A 16,217-nucleotide genomic window follows, 5' to 3' on the forward strand; every position below is an offset into this window, starting at 1 on the left:
CGACAATACATTATTCATCTTTCGTTACAAAGAAAAACACATCATCCTGTTCCGGATTTCATGTGAATTAAAATTAGTTCAAAATACATAAAATTGCTCCTCTCTTCCTTCCTCTTGCATATTTTTACTTGTTTTCTTTAGAAAAATTATAGCAATAGTTCTTTAATTTTAATTCAATTAGAGTAATGATCTATTAACCAAAAATTTTATGATCATTAACCCCTTAACTTACCAAAATGTGCAACTATGATTCTTTTTGTCAACTCCATCAGAATTTTGTTAAAAATACTCATATTGGAAGAACCGTTGATACAATTAGATTGAAGTTGAGAGACGTTGCTCTAATTGGCTTAAAGTTGAAGGACCATTTCACTAATTGGGTTAAAGTTGAGGCACTATTCCTATGATTTTTTTCATTTGGTTTTCTATATTTGCCTATTGATTCAGTCTCAAGTGTGTGTGGCACGTGACTTATTTTGACGGAAGTTTTAACGGAGTTAACGAAAAGAACTACAGTTACACTTTTTGACGAAATTAAGGGACCAATGATCATGAATTTTTAGTTGATGAACTATTACTTAAACTGAGTTAAAGTTGACAGATCGTTGCTACAATTTTCAGTTGAGGAAAGCAAGTATAACATATATAATTATTGCTGGTTTTAAGCAATTATCATGAGGATATTAATGACAGTCAAATTTTGCATCTTATGTGAAATCCCGTTCTCGGATTTCACTGTTATAATCTACGTATTTGTATTATTGAGATTTTATATTATTTTTCGAGAATTTATATTAGTTTATTTGAAATTAGATTTCAATTAAACTAGGTACGAAAGGTGAAGTTTGAAAAATTATTATTTACTCGTTGACCTTTTGATGTCATAAGTAACGTTTTCGAATAGGCCTTGAAGCCACAAACGCATAGGCAAAAGCCGTTTGCGAGTCCGAATTATGACGGTATAGTTACAGACATTTGAAGTTGTGTTCACTTTCACGACATTATTTTTCAAAAATGATAATCATCCGTCTTCATCCTCAAACATTATAATCAACGATTGATAATTGTTCGTGACAAGTATACACCAGAGAGTCATTAACATTCACTTTCACGACATTAGTTTTCAAAAATGACAATCATCCGTCTTCATCCTCCAACATTATTATTGACGACTTATAATTGCTCGCGACAAGTAAATAGCGGAAGAGTCTTTAACATTCATTTTCACGACGTGTCTTGGAAGTTGCAACTATCTTGCAATACCCAACCAAAGGGCTACTACAGTACCAATTAAAAAGACGGTTGTCGCTACGGGATGACGAAATGAATTTTGGAATTTATTAAAATTCTCCAAAAAAAGTAATGTTAATAATCTGCAGGTACTGAAACCATTAAAAGAAGGGAGTTTTAACAAAAAGCTACGGTACTGTTCACTTTAACGAAAAACCACATTTTTACACTAAAATGTCAAACCTAGTACTATTCACTTTACTCTTTATTTTGTCTTTATTGTTAAAACTCAAAGTTTTCAAGTCATTTTCATTAGTTTTTCTTTAAAAAAATGTCCAACTTATTTGTCACTGTACAAGGTATTTAAAATACAAAGAAGAAATATAATTCAGGCAATATTTCCAAAGGATGTGCAAGTGCGCAAAGACGCAAAGTTGACGTGATCCACCACCGCACATCAGGACACACCCAAATCTCGTGCCCTTGATCTACCCAAGTCCACGCTCTCAGCACGTGCGACATGTGCCACAACTCACGCCCAAACCGTGAGACGCACACGTGTTCCGCATGGTTTCACTCGCTCACCTCACACACATGTGCACCCCCACACGCCTCGTTCGTGCCAGCAAATTCCCCCAAACACGCTCGCACCTCGCACGCGTGGCAATCCGCCGGGCGTGAGCGCCCCCTCCTCGCATGCTCGCACGCTTCTCCTTCCCCATCCCTCTCCCGCCCGACCCGAGCCGCCCGTCTCCGACCTCCTCCCTCCGTCTTCCCTTTCGGAGCCCCGCCCTACTCCTCGTGAGACGACGCCTTACTATTTATTTTCGGCGGCCGGAAAATTCGGGCACGGATTCCGGTGAAGCAGCTAGGGCTTCTGAAATGGGGAATAGAAGATGGATCGGGTGGAAAATGGGACTGGGAGCTCTGAGTGAGGGCGATGAGGTGGAATTCGAGGAGAAATGGAGAATTCTGGCCAAGGTGGAGTCAATTGCTAGAATTCGGCCGTTCCAGCTGGTTTTAGGAGGTAACTCAGTTCACTACAAGGAAAAGTTTACTTTGTGGTCATGTTTGGCTTCTGAGAAAATTTAAAAGCTTTCTCGTATGTGACTTGTGTGGAAAGTAATAGAGAATAAGCGCCTTGTTTGGCTGCTGAGAAAATTTGAGCAGAAGTCAACCTCATTAGAGCCAAATAGGTGTAAACAATCAATTTAGTAGGTTCTGTGTCTCTGTAATTTTGAACTATACTAGAATTATTAATGTGAGATATGTCTAATTTTCAGAGTTTCGATTTTTAACAGAAAATTGAGCAGGACCGTATCTGCATTGTTGAGAAAAATCTACTCCTTCAAGTGGTTATGTGGGAAATTAAGCAGTGATGATTTCTACATTCATGATAGAAGGATCAAGTCGCTAAGATAATCAGGAGGTTTAAGGCGTAGGATAAACGAATAAGGAGATTATGGAAACGGGTCTTCAGAAGTTAATCAGAAGTGAAGAAGATGATGACGAAGAAATGGAGATGGATGTGAAAGAAGAGGACGGTGGCGATGATGAAGATGGAGAGAAGCATGTTGATGCCTCCCAAATGATGGCAGGGGTTGATGGAGAAATGCCAACAATAAGTAATAATAATAACCGTTTACAACAGCATCATCAATTTCAAGAACAAGTGGGGACTCCCGGAGGGGGAGGAGCTAGGAGGTGTAGACCCCTGGAAGAGAAGGAGAGAACCAAGTTAAGAGAACGGCAGCGCAGGACAATCACGGCGAGGATCTTAGCAGGGCTACAGAGGCATGGAAATTATAATCTTAGAGTTAGGGCTGATATCAATGATGTAGTTGCAGCTTTGGCTAGGGAAGCTGGCTGGGTTGTTCTTCCAGATGGAACAACATTTCCTTCAAAATCTCAGGTACTTCTCTTGCAAGGAAGAAGCTTGTTCATCCTATTTTGAATATTTTTTTGCTTTTTTATTTTTTAAATTTATGAACATGACTGCATATTTGGTTGATTTTAATGTCATACTTGTTCGCCGAAATGTTTAAAATTGATTTCTTCCTATAAAAAGAAAAAATTGATCTTCATGTGGGTCATGCACTGGCTGATCTTAGATCATGAGTGGTTTTGGCCTCCTTAATGTGGCTGTGGATGACATTCAATGCATTTTATTGTGATTCTCATTTCTAACAAATTTCTGAAAAAATCCAAAATGTTTATATTGAACTTTTACAGGGTCCAAGGCTGGCTGGTGTCAATTCTGCAGCAGTGACTTCATCATCATCCCAAATAGTATCCCCACGTACTCCTGCTTCCCTTAAAGGAGTTACTTCTGGCTATCAGAGCCCTGGGGAGCTTAATGCTTCCAACACCAAAGGTGTTTATTTGCCTAGTTTATCGCCTTATGTTCTCCCCTCAAGTGCTCAGTCCCAAGGTTCATCCATTGTTGGAGATGGAGCAGGTCAAACAGAGAGTCATCCTCTTAGTTGTGGCTCCTTGGATAATGTTGGCTACAAACAGGTACAAGGACGAGAAATTCAACAGTCTATATTTCTATGCCTACCAAAATATAAAACATCACAAAATTGTTTTATTCCATATCATCATGCTTTGTGTGTTCCATCATGCATGGCATCATGTGTGATGTATTTGTTGTTGAGACTTCAGTGGTGGTATGCGTTTCCAGATATATCTTTTGGTATGCAGGTGTTGAATTCTCTTATACGGTCATTCTTTGTACCATCTAGGTTAATTTTGTTATCACATATCACATCATGCGTTAAATAGCACAAAGAACAGTAGCCTTTGTTAGCAAATGTATGGAGGCATGATTCTGCATTTATACTGTCTTCATTTATGCTTATAGCTGCATTGCAATTTACTAGGACCCCATAAGTAGTGAAATACTATTTTTCATATTGTTCGTCTAATTTGTAGTAATGAATAGTTTGAATGCTAAGTTATTGCTTCCTAAGTTGGGCTGTCACGTCCTTCAATGCACATTAATTCTTTTTCGTAGATTGTTGACATACCCCTGAAGTTACAAGAACGTGATTTCTCCAGCACCGCGTACATTCCAGTTTATGTAATGCGACCAGTGAGTTCTGTAGCTTTACTAATATTCTTTTACGATGCAAGTTAAATTGTTGGTTTTCTGTTTTTTAATATGTTTACTTTTCTACTCTATATCTTGCATTAGAGGCTGCCATGTCAAGGAGTTCAAGTTTTGCTTCATAAATAACAGTTGTTTTTAAGCTTGGTCTCTAATCTGTATGCTCATTATCATGTCTTTTATTTGGTGGCAGCTAGGTGTTAATAACATGAAGTGTGAGCTGGTTGATCCAGATGGTCTACTAAAGCAGCTAAGGGTATTGAAATCAGTTAATGTAGATGGCGTTATGGTTGATTGCTGGTGGGGAATAGTAGAGGGACATGCTCCACAGGAGTATAATTGGAATGGATACAAGAGGCTCTTTCAAATGGTGCGCGAGCTTAAGCTGAAGCTACAGGTCTGTTTTATATACATTTTTTCACTTGCAGAGCTTTTTCAGTGGGCTTATAAACAACACATGTGGTTAATTGTTTTGCCTTCTTTGTTATCATTTTTATTCTTTCTATGGTTTTCCTGTAATGCTTGGCAAAGTTTTGAGATTTTCTCTCTATAATGTGGGAACCAAGGAACTCACTTCCCTTTCATGCTCTGAATTCACTCTCTAAGTCTGGAGATTATGTAATCATTTGGGCATGGTTTGTTTTGTTAGTTCTTCTGAAATTTATTGTGGGTCTGACGGGCAACTTCTGTATTTAAGGTTGTCATGTCATTTCATGAATGTTGAGGCAATGTTGGTGATGATGTGTGTATTCCACTGCCTCATTGGGTGGCTGAAATTGGTAGAAGCAACCTTGACATATTTTTCACCGATAGAGAGGGAAGAAGTAATCCTGAATGCCTTTCATGGGGAATTGACAAGGAACGAGTTTTAAGAGGCCGGACTGCTGTTGAGGTATTGCAGTCACATATGATGAATGATACCTTAATCTTTGTGCTTGCAATTAAAATTGGTGGTAATTGAACTCTTTGTATGTCAAACCATTAGCACCTATTAATCTATATATTTCTTTTTCTGTGGAAAACTTCATTAATGCCATATACAGAATGCTGTTCAGTATTATTGTACCATTTTTTAAGGGTAGTCCTATATACTCAGTGTCAAAATGCTAATTTTTAACTGATATAGGTATACTTTGACTGCATGAGAAGCTTCCGTGTAGAGTTTGACGAGTACTTTAAAAATGGTAGCATCTCCATGGTTCAAGTTGGACTAGGTCCTTGTGGGGAATTGCGATACCCATCTTGTCCTGTAAAGCATGGTTGGCGATATCCCGGTGTCGGTGAATTTCAGGTAACTTGCTGAGTAATGTTATATCAGTTTACAAGTGAATGAGTCTGTATTTCCTCAGCCTGAGCGTTTAAAAAATTGCAGTGTTACGATCAGTATTTGCTGAAAAGTTTGAGGAAGGCAGCAGAAGCAAGGGGACACTCCTTCTGGGGTAGAGGTTCCAGATAATGCAGGTTCTTATAATTCCCAGCCAAATGATACCGGTTTCTTTTCCGAAGGCGGTGATTATGATGGCTACCATGGCAGGTTCTTCCTTAATTGGTACTCTCGAGTTTTAGTTGATCATGGTGATCGGGTGCTTTCTCTAGCAAAGTTAACTTTCGACGGAACCTGCATTGCTGCAAAGGTGAGTTAGCTTCAATCATTTTGAACATACACGAAAGATGAATTTTTGAAATCTGATATTTGAAAAAGATAAAATCCATAGAAAAATGAATTAGGAGCTTACTTTGAAGATGTGGCCAAAGAATTCAAATAATACCGAAGGCAAAACCATCCATGTTGAATTTGAAGTTTCAAGTTTTAATCTAGAACATATGAAGATTGTTATGCAGGCCTAATATTGTTGAGTGTTGAAAGTTTTGCAACCTTAGAAGTAATTTGGCTAGTTATGGATTGATCGGTCAGTTTGCTATATTTTAATTGTTAAGCAGCTATCAGGTCTTCACTGGTGGTACAAGACGGTCAGTCATGCGGCTGAGTTGACTGCGGGCTTCTATAATCCATGCAACCGTGATGGTTATTCTCCAATTGTGACGATGCTAAAGAAGCATGAAGCTAATTTAAGCTTAGCATGTACTGAATTGCACATGTTAGACCAGCATGAAGATTTCAAAGAGGCACTGGGAGATTCTGAGGGTTTATTTTGGCAAGTAAGCATCAAATTTATCTGAAACCTCCTTGTGTACTCTAAAGTGGCCTTTTCTGATCCAAGCTTCAGCACTTAAGAATCCGTCTGTATTGGAATTCACTGGGATTCATTGCGAAAAATAGTACCCTAAATTGAAAAGTATATGCATTTACGTTGTGAAATCTTTGGACATTTAACATTGTAAACTCCTATTTCAGGTGCTGAATGCTGCGTGGGATGTTTGCTTACCGGTTTCTAGTGAGAACGCTCTTGCTTGTCATGATCGTATCAGCTACAACAAGATATTGGATAATGCCAAGCCCTTGACTGATCCAGATGGAAGGCATTTGTCATCTTTTACCTACCTTAGGCTCAGTCCACTTCTAATGGAAAGAGACAACTTCATGGAATTTGAACGATTCGTTAAGAGAATGCACGGTAAGACAGCCTTTACCACTGCTTTATTGTTGATTCAATTTGATGCGTTATTGATCTAGTACCAGAATATGGAAAATGCCAACAACAGTATCTCCGTATATAAACACTGCTCCACATTGGAGAACGAAAATACATAAAAATCAGAATCAGTTCACATATTTGTCGCCGCGTGTTTTCTGGATTCGGCATGAGTTGTAACTATGAATTTCACTGCAGGGGAAGCTGTTGTTGACCAAGTATATAGCAAGTAGAATGAAGTATCCCCAGATAGTGCTTTATTAATTCCTCTTGAATGAAGAGGGTTGTCCAGTTTAGTGTATTATCTTCTTTTCTTAGAGGAAAAATGAAAATTTACTAGTCGATAGGACAGCGGCTAACGACGAGATTCAACTATTTTGTACTCGAACAGCGATCGCGATTGATATGTAAAAGTAATTTAAATGTAAAATCCTCATAGCTTTTAGAAAACATTGCTTGCAGAAATTGCATCTTTCTCCACCATTAGCAGCCATTGGCCGCCGGCCTCCCTTATGATATTTGCAATGAAAGGCAATCAACAATATCTTGAGCACAGATGACTTCAATATAATCATTGAGGTTTTTATACGATCAGCGATGACATGGCAGCGCAACGTTTTATGCACAGCTTCACTTTCATGTACTGCCTCTCATTCCCTCTCACCAACATCAATCTAAACACAATCATGAACTTCCCAATGGAGGATGCTTCACAAGAATCAAAGAATTACTTTTCTCGGCGTGGTTATTACTTCTTGAACACCATGTCACCGGACTCATCAACATCGAAAAGCCGCTCGACGAAATTATCCCAGCTTTCCCTCCTTTTCTTGAATGATGCCTTACAAGGAGTTCCCCCACTCAATCCTCCAGAATTCTCCCCCTCTAAAGTTTCAATGAATGCAAACGTGCCATACTGCGAATCAGAGTAGGCATGTGGGATATTCAAAGCTACAGCTCTCCGAAGAGCTGCCTTGTGCTCCTGGCTGTGTTCACGAACAAGGGAAACTTGTCGCTCCATCCTCTGCTTTGCCGGAACTTCCATAATTCTGTCGTTCTCAACCATTAACTGATATCATGGGAAAAACAAATATATCGTTACAACCACAAGGACACGAATCTCAGATCTAGGTGGGATTATCATTAAATCTTAAAGAAATTTGAAACGTAATGGGGGATTTAAGGACTAACATCAAAAGCCTTTTGTGCTTCTCTCTCTATCCAAATTATGGCATGGTCAGAAGTAACATTGCAAGAAAGAACTATGTGCTCAAACCGCCCATCCACAGGAACCGCTGTTTTCACCACTGGCGGAAACCTTTCAAATCTGCAACCAGTAAGCTCCCAATCAGAGCCCGTAATTCAATCTATTCCTACCCCAGCAGTTAACACATCATGCCGATGCAATTTGAAATCTAACAACACAATCGAAATGCAATGAAATTGAAATATCATAACATCCTAAAATACCTGAAGGGCTTTCGTTCAACAATGTGATAGAGACGGCCAGGTGCATATAATCTCTTTGGATCAGTAAGCATCTTCTGTTCCAGTGTGCATGTCTCCTTCAAGCACATTGTGCAAAGAAAACATGGCAAACTGTGCAGACGAAGGAAAGCAACCTCATTTAGAATATCAGCAGGATAACACAGGTACAATCTAAATTATATCAGTAATACATTGCAATGAATTATCAAATGCAAGAAAGTTCGAAAAAAAAAACGTACTATGTTTTACCAGAAAAGTGATTTGAACAAGTTATCCAAAGCAGTTGTTATCCGAGGTAAGAAATCATCCTGGTTCATTATAACAACCACATTAGAACACTGAGGACCTATAATCACCCATCGGCAAAAAGCATACTAATCCCTGGGAAAAACATTGATTCAATTTATGTGGCCGGCCTTTTGGCTAATTTTCACCAGAAAACATAGGCAATGAATTAAATCGCGCAAATATCCACTATTTTACGAGGAACAAAAAGCAAATGTCTAGAATGGAATCTCATAATCTAACCTGAAGTACAACAGAGTTGATAACATCTGCATACCTCACAGCCAGATTCAGTGACATGCATCTAGCAGGAGCCGTAGCATAGCATCTAATCTTCTTCCTCTCAGTTCCTAATTTACTCAGATTCTGAAGCACCACTAGCGTCATCAATGCCACCACACCAGCCCCAAGGGAATGTCCAGTAAATGTCACGGTATAATACGGATTCCGGTGAAGCAGCTAGGGCTTCTGAAAGGGGGAATAGAAGATGGATCGGGTGGAAAATGGGAGTGGGAGCTCTGAGTGAGGGCGATGAGGTGGAATTCGAGGAGAAAATGGATAATTCCGGCCAAGGTGGAGTCAATTGCTAGAATTCGGCCGTTCCAGCTGGTTTTAGGAGGTAATTCAGTTCACTACAAGGAAAAGTTTACTTTGTGGTCATGTTTGGCTTCTGAGAAAATTTAAAAGCTTTCTCGTATGTGACTTGTGTGGAAAGTAATAGAGAATAAGCGCCTTGTTTGGCTGCTGAGAAAATTTGAGCAGAAGTCAACCTCATTAGAGCCAAATAGGTGTAAACAATCAATTTAGTAGGTTCTGTGTCTCTGTAATTTTGAACCATACTAGAATTATTAATGTGAGATATGTCTAATTTTCAGAGTCTCGAATTTTAACAGAAAATTGTTGAGAAAAATCTACTCCTTCAAGTGGTTTAATGTTGTCCTTCCACATTTTTGGTTTGTAGGTTTTGATTGGTGTTGCATGGTACGAAATTCAACCACAAGGGGAAAGCTACAGATCGCTGAAATTAATGTTGCTTCTGGTTTTAATAAATTACTGCTGTCAAAAGTGTAAATTATGAATATTTCATACTCTTACTCTTAAGCTTTGCAAACCTGGACATAGCCCAATTCGAGTCTCTTTGCTTGTAGTTTAGTTTAGATTACATTTTAATATTCAACATTTTTTTACTTTTAACTTATAAAGCTAAATACATCTGCATGACATATAAATAGAGAGGATCTTTTTCGGTGAGACCGTTTACTGCCATGTTTTATAACTAATTCACTCATGTATTATTGCATGTGTAGATTTCTTATTAGTGCTAAAAAACTTCTACCGCCTCTTTATTCATTGTTCGAAGGAGAATAATATTGTTGAATGTTGTTGATTGTCCTGATAAAAGTGACTCTAAACTCTAATTTTTCATTGTGATCGGAATACGATGGTACATCACGTGTTTTTATATAAATAGTGGAAAATTTTACTTTTTAAGTTATTAAAATTTTAACACATATATCATACAATTTGTATAATGACACGTGATGTACCATTCCGTGTACCGATCACATTAAAAAATCTCTCGTTCACAGTTGTTGATTGTCCGGATAAATATGACTTTCTTTTTTAACTCATTTAGTTTCGGCTTTAAACCCTCTTTCTCCTTAATTAGCAGTATTTTCTAAGTAATATTAGTAGTCAACTCACAAAAGAATAGCAATCACATGGCGATAAATACATAATCCAAATTACGGTGTACCCTGATTATCTTTTTCTTCGTTTTCACACCCTCCCACATGTCACATGTGTCTTTGTCTTGAGCTTTGACCACTTGAGGGAATTTGATAAACAGGATGTGCCTCAAATGAATCAGTCCCGAGCTGAAAGGGGTTTGGAATTTTGCCTTGCATGCCTGCATGGTGCCTTTCTCGGACTTCTTCGTCTTCGTCTTTATCCTCTTGTCCCCTTGTTTTCTAGTTCCCTGTTCAGAGGAAGAAAACATATGACAACAACAATAAAAATCAAAACCCAGTCACGGGCTCGTATAGAAGGATTTTGTCTTGCTACTTTTATTAACAAAATAATAATAATATTAATAACGACCCTATGTCCTATATTTTGAATTTTTGTTGAAGGAATATTATACAAGAAAATAATAAAGAGATCATTTATTTAGACCACATGTCACCGATAAAAATTAAAATCGTTGAACAAGCACTTAAGTAATACTTCAATCATCAACATCAATGTTATGTGATTTACAAAATATGCTTTAAGTAAATGATCTACCTAACATTAGTTATACACATACAGAAGAGCGCTCAATACTCAAGTATTACCTAGTTAGTAGTTTAATATAGCATTAACAACTGATTTAGGTCTTGATTGGTGTTGCATGGTACGAAATTCAACCACAAGGGGAAAGCTACAGATCGCTGAAATTAATGTTGCTTCTGGTTTTAATAAATTACTGCTGTCGAAAGTGTAAATTATGAAGCTTATGACGACCGATAAAATGGCATAAGGAATTGATATGTCCTTGATTGATTACGGTTTCTCTCTCTTGAAAAACATAAATTCGGTTGCATAATATGTCGCGGTTCTTGTCAAAATTTGATACATATACAATTACAGAGAGAGGATTCGTACTTGAGCTTAGAGAAAAAAAAAATTAGCGGCAAGTTGAATATTTCACACTCTTAAGCTTTGCAAACCTGGACATAGCCCAATTCGAGTCTCTTTGCTTGTAGTTTAGTTTAGATTACATTTTAATATTCAACATTTTTTTACTTTTAACTTATAAAGCTAAATACATGTGCATGACATATAAATAGAGAGGATCTTTTTCGGTGAGACCGTTTACTGCCATGTTTTATAACTAATTCACTCATGTATTATTGCATGTGTAGATTTCTTATTAGTGCTAAAAAACTTCTACCGCCTCTTTATTTGTTGTTCGAAGGAGAATAATATTGTTGAATGTTGTTGATTGTCCCGATAAAAGTGACTCTAAACTCTAATTTTTCATTGTGATCGGAATACGATAGTATGTTAGACAAATAAGGAATATGGTTGGAATCCTTGTGTAATTGTTAAAATGCATGAAATAAACATGTTGGAATAATGGTAGGCTAGTCAATTTTCTTGTTCAAAGTTAGGCAAGTTAGGTTAGTCAAGTTAGGCAAAATTAGGCTTATGTTCTTTTTCTTTCCTATATATATGTTTCATCTTGTAATTGTTCAATCAAGCAAATATATATCAAAATTCTACATGGTATACAGAGCAGGTTTATAACCCTAGCCCTAATATTTTTTTTCGGCAGCTTTCTCTGCCGTTCCCATGGCTGTTCGTGGCCCGTCCCGTCCCTTCTCTGCTCGTCCTCCCCTCCACTGCACCTACTGCAATTTTGATTATCATACCCGAGACACCTGCCATAAACTTCGTGGCTATCCCGTTGGCCATCCCCTCCATGGCCAACCGTGGCGACCACCGCGCCGTGCCACTGCTTCCAGTTCTTCCCGCAGCCATGCACCTTCCAGTCCTCCCCAGCAGCCACGGTTTTCTGCTTCCCGGCCCCATAATTTCACCCAGGCCCATCACGTGCAAGGCACCCAGGCCCCCGCCTCCTCTTCTACTCCAGCGACCCACCAAGTGCATGGGACCCAGCCCACTTTACATGACTTGCAGCTTGCCATGCCTGACCTCTCTGCTGAGCAGCACTCCCGTGTTCTAGCTGCTCTACGTGACACCACCACCCCTCCTCAGGCCAATGCCGTGCTCACTACTGATTTTGCCCAAGGTTTGTTACCTGTCACCTCTCGTCATGGTCAATGGATTCTTGACAGTGGTGCTACGGATCATATTACTTCTTCCGCTTCATGTTTGGTTAATCGTTCTCCTTCACATTTGCCGCCTGTTTCTTTGCCTAGTGGTGCTTCCGCTCCCATTACTTTTACCGGCACTCTTCCTTTAAATTCCTCAGTTACTTTGAAGGATGTTTTATGTGTCCCTAATTTCCGAGTGGACCTTTTATCGGTTGGTAAACTTACAGATGGATTATCGTGTTCCATAACCTTCTTTCCTTCTTGGTGTGTTTTGCAGGACTTGGTTTCGAAGGCGATGATTGGTGTGGGTAAGCGACGTGGCGATCTGTATTACCTTGTGGCCCTTACCTCTTCTCTCCCCACCCGTCAACCTCTCTGCAACATCATTACCATCCCCTCCTCCCTCTGGCATAGGCGTCTTGGTCACCCCTCCTCCACTCGTTTGCAAGCTTTAGCATCTAGCTCTCTTAATTGCACTTTTGATTCTAGTCATATTTGTGATGTTTGTTCGTTGGCAAAACAAACTCGTCAACCTTTTCCTTTGAGTTCAATTTCATCAACTTTCCCTTTTGCTTTAATTCATTGTGATATTTGGGGCCCGAATCGTCAATCTTCTCTTTCTGGTGCTAATTATTTCTTAACCATTGTGGATGATTTTTCTCGCTTTACGTGGGTCTTCCTCATGAAACATAAATCCGACACTCAACAATTAATTAAGGATTTTTTTGCTTATGTCACTACCCAATTCCGCACTACCATCCAATGCATTCGTACTGACAATGGTGGTGAATTTTTATCTCTTCGTAGTTTTTTCTCTGATCATGGGGTGCTTTTACAAACTTCTTGTGTTTATACCCCCCAACAAAATGGCGTTGTTGAAAGAAAACATCGTCATCTTCTTGAAACCGCTCGCGCCCTTCGTTTTCAATCCCATCTTCCTATCAAGTTTTGGGGGGAATGTGTTCTTACCGCTACTTATCTCATCAATCGTCTCCCTACCCGTCTTCTCCATCATAAATCCCCATTTGAGGTTCTCTTTTCGAAAACCCCATCTTATGACCACTTCCGCTTCTTTGGTTGTCTGGCATATGCCACCTCTGTCACTCCCACCACAAAATTTTCCCCTCGGGCTCATCGTTGCATTTTTCTCGGTTATCCTCATGGACAAAAGGCCTATACCCTTTACGATCTCGACAATCACCGCATTTTCACTAGTCGAGACGTCATCTTTCACGAAAGTACTTTCCCTTATGCCGTTTCTCACCCTCCTATCCCATCCTCTTCACCTACCCTACCCATCCCACCCCCTCTGGACTTTACATATAACCCACCCCTTCCTGCCCCAACGCCTCACCCTCCTCCACCTTCCTCCCCTTCCACGCCTCCCACAAATTCCCTTGCTGCCCCATTACCCGTTCCTCCCATGCCCCTGCCCTCTCGGCATCCCCTCCTTCCCCCCCCCCCCCCCCCCCCGCTACTTCCTTACCTTTCACCCTTTTACCCACGGACATCCCTACCCCCCCACTACCTACCAATCCTCCCCTTCCCCGCACCTCTTCCCGTGCCCATAAACCTCCATCCTATTTAAAAGACTACGTTTGCTCGCAGGTGATTCTGCCATCCCACCCATCTTCGACTTCGCAACCCGGTTCTACACAAGGTACGCGATATCCACTTTGTAATTTTCTCTCTTATCACCGTTACTCTCCCAGACATTTTTCTTACATTAACTCTGTCAGTCGGACTGTGGAGCCTTCCTCCTTTGCCGAGGCTGCCACTGACCCCAATTGGCAACGTGCTATGACTGAGGAGCTTCAAGCTTTACATGCTAATGGTACTTGGACTTTAACTTCCTTGCCCCCTGGCAAAATTCCCATTGGTTGTAAGTGGGTGTACAAACTCAAGCACAATTCCGACGGCTCTATTGACCGCTACAAAGCTCGTTTGGTTGCTAAAGGCTTCACTCAGACTGAAGGTATTGATTATCATGACACTTTTTCTCCTACTGCTAAGATGCTTACGGTGCGTTGTCTTCTTGCTCTTGCTGCTAGTCAGTCTTGGTCTCTTCATCAGCTTGATGTTAATAATGCTTTCTTACATGGTGACTTACATGAAGAAATCTATATGTCTCCTCCTCCTGGTCTTCGGCGACAGGGGGAGAATCTTGTGTGTCGCCTTCACAAGTCACTTTATGGTCTTAAGCAGGCTTCTCGCCAATGGTTTGCCAAATTCACTAGTGCCATCATTTCTGCCGGTTTTCAACAATCCAAAGCTGACTATTCATTGTTCACTAAAAAGTCTGGTATTTCTTTCACAGCTTTGCTCATTTATGTGGATGATATTGTGATTACAGGCAATGATGCTAGTGCCATTAATTCTCTGAAGTCTTTTCTCCGTGATCATTTTTGGATAAAAGACCTTGGTGATTTAAAATATTTTTTGGGTATTGAGGTTTCTCGTTCCAAACAAGGGATTTATATTTCTCAACGCAAGTATGCATTAGAGATTCTCAAGGACTATGGTTTTTTGGGAGCACGACCCATTGCTTTTCCTATGGATGACACAAAATTATCTGATAAAGGAGAACTTCTCAAGGATCCTGAAAAGTATCGACGATTAGTAGGTCGGTTAATATATCTCACTATCACTCGGCCGGATATCACTTATTCTGTGCATGTTCTAAGCCGTTTTATGCACGAGCCAAGGATATCTCATATGGATGCTGCGCTTCGTATTGTTCGTTATTTGAAGGCTACTCCAGGTCAAGGTTTATTATTTCGTTCTGACAACCAGACCAAGTTAACTGCGTTTTGTGATTCTGATTGGGCAGGTTGCCCTATCACTCGCCGTTCGACTACTGGGTATTGTGTATTCTTGGGCGGTTCTTTGATTTCTTGGCGGACGAAACGACAGAAAACCGTTTCGCTCTCTTCAGCAGAGGCGGAATATAGGGCCATGGCAGGTGCTTGTTGCGAGATAGTTTGGCTTCGTTTTTTGTTGAAGGATTTGAACATTCCTTTGGATGGTCCTTCCATTTTATTTTGTGATAATCAAGCAGCGTTACATATAGCTGCCAATCCTGTTTTTCATGAACGAACTCGTCACATTGAGATGGATTGTCATTTTATACGAGATAAGATTGTAGATGGCACAATAGAGACCAAGCATGTGGGTACGGCACAACAGTTGGCAGACTTGTTTACCAAACCTCTTGGGAAAGAAAAGTTTTCGGGTATGTTACGCAAGTTGGGAGTTCTTGACATCCACTCTCCAACTTGAGGGGGAGTGTTAGACAAATAAGGAATATGTTGGAATCCTTGTGTAATTGTTAAAATGCATGAAATAAACATGTTGGAATAATGGTAGGCTAGTCAATTTTCTTGTTCAAAGTTAGGCAAGTTAGGTTAGTCAAGTTAGGCAAGTTAGGCAAGTTAGGCAAAATTAGGCTTATGTTCTTTTTCTTTCCTATATATATGTTTCATCTTGTAATTGTTCAATCAAGCAAATATATATCAAAATTCTACAGATAGTACATCACGTGTTTTTATATAAATAGTGAAAAATTTTACTTTTTAAGTTATTAAAATTTTAACACATATATCATACAATTTGTATAATGACACGTGATGTACCATTCCGTGTACCGATCACATTGAAAAATCTCTCGTTCACAGTTGTTGATTGTCCGGA

At 39.6% G+C, this 16,217-nt stretch overlaps 3 protein-coding genes and 1 pseudogene across 7 annotated transcripts in view; 2 read left to right on the top strand and 2 right to left on the bottom strand.

Moving 5' to 3' along the window:
• Positions 1-16,217, top strand: part of LOC125469091 (beta-amylase 2, chloroplastic-like) — a 46,494-nt gene that overhangs the window by 25,680 nt on the left and 4,597 nt on the right. The window lies entirely within an intron of this gene.
• Positions 1-16,217, bottom strand: part of LOC125469085 (LEAF RUST 10 DISEASE-RESISTANCE LOCUS RECEPTOR-LIKE PROTEIN KINASE-like 2.1) — a 38,802-nt gene that overhangs the window by 11,427 nt on the left and 11,158 nt on the right. The gene's annotated exons all lie outside the window — the stretch shown is intronic.
• On the top strand, positions 1,865-7,426 carry LOC125469084 (annotated as a pseudogene).
• On the bottom strand, positions 7,480-9,124 carry LOC125469092. Its single transcript, XM_048566023.1, has 5 exons — positions 8,950-9,124; positions 8,671-8,729; positions 8,404-8,532; positions 8,125-8,260; positions 7,480-8,002 (listed from the first exon to the last, which is right to left on the bottom strand). Exons 1-5 carry the CDS (start codon positions 9,091-9,093, stop codon positions 7,682-7,684), a joined length of 789 nt encoding a protein of 262 aa, XP_048421980.1. The 5' UTR covers positions 9,094-9,124; the 3' UTR covers positions 7,480-7,681.

Source organism: the organism of the source record quoted next, unplaced genomic scaffold (assembly GCF_019419815.1).
Source record: "Pyrus x bretschneideri cultivar Hongxiangsu unplaced genomic scaffold, Pyrus_bretschneideri_v1 Contig40, whole genome shotgun sequence".
In the NCBI taxonomy this organism is placed as follows: Eukaryota; Viridiplantae; Streptophyta; class Magnoliopsida; order Rosales; family Rosaceae; genus Pyrus; species Pyrus x bretschneideri.

What these genes read in the sequence shown, in the direction of transcription:
- LOC125469092 (XM_048566023.1), bottom strand. Translation starts at nt 9,093, where the DNA reads ATGACGCTAGTGGTGCTTCAGAATCTGAGTAAATTAGGAACTGAGAGG. An exon ending in TTGTTCAAATCACTTTTCTG is followed by an intron (nt 8,533 to 8,670) that starts GTAAAACATAGT and finishes TCGTCTGCACAG; the next exon opens with TTTGCCATGTTTTCTTTGCA. An exon ending in AAGCACAAAAGGCTTTTGAT is followed by an intron (nt 8,003 to 8,124) that starts GTTAGTCCTTAA and finishes CCATGATATCAG; the next exon opens with TTAATGGTTGAGAACGACAG.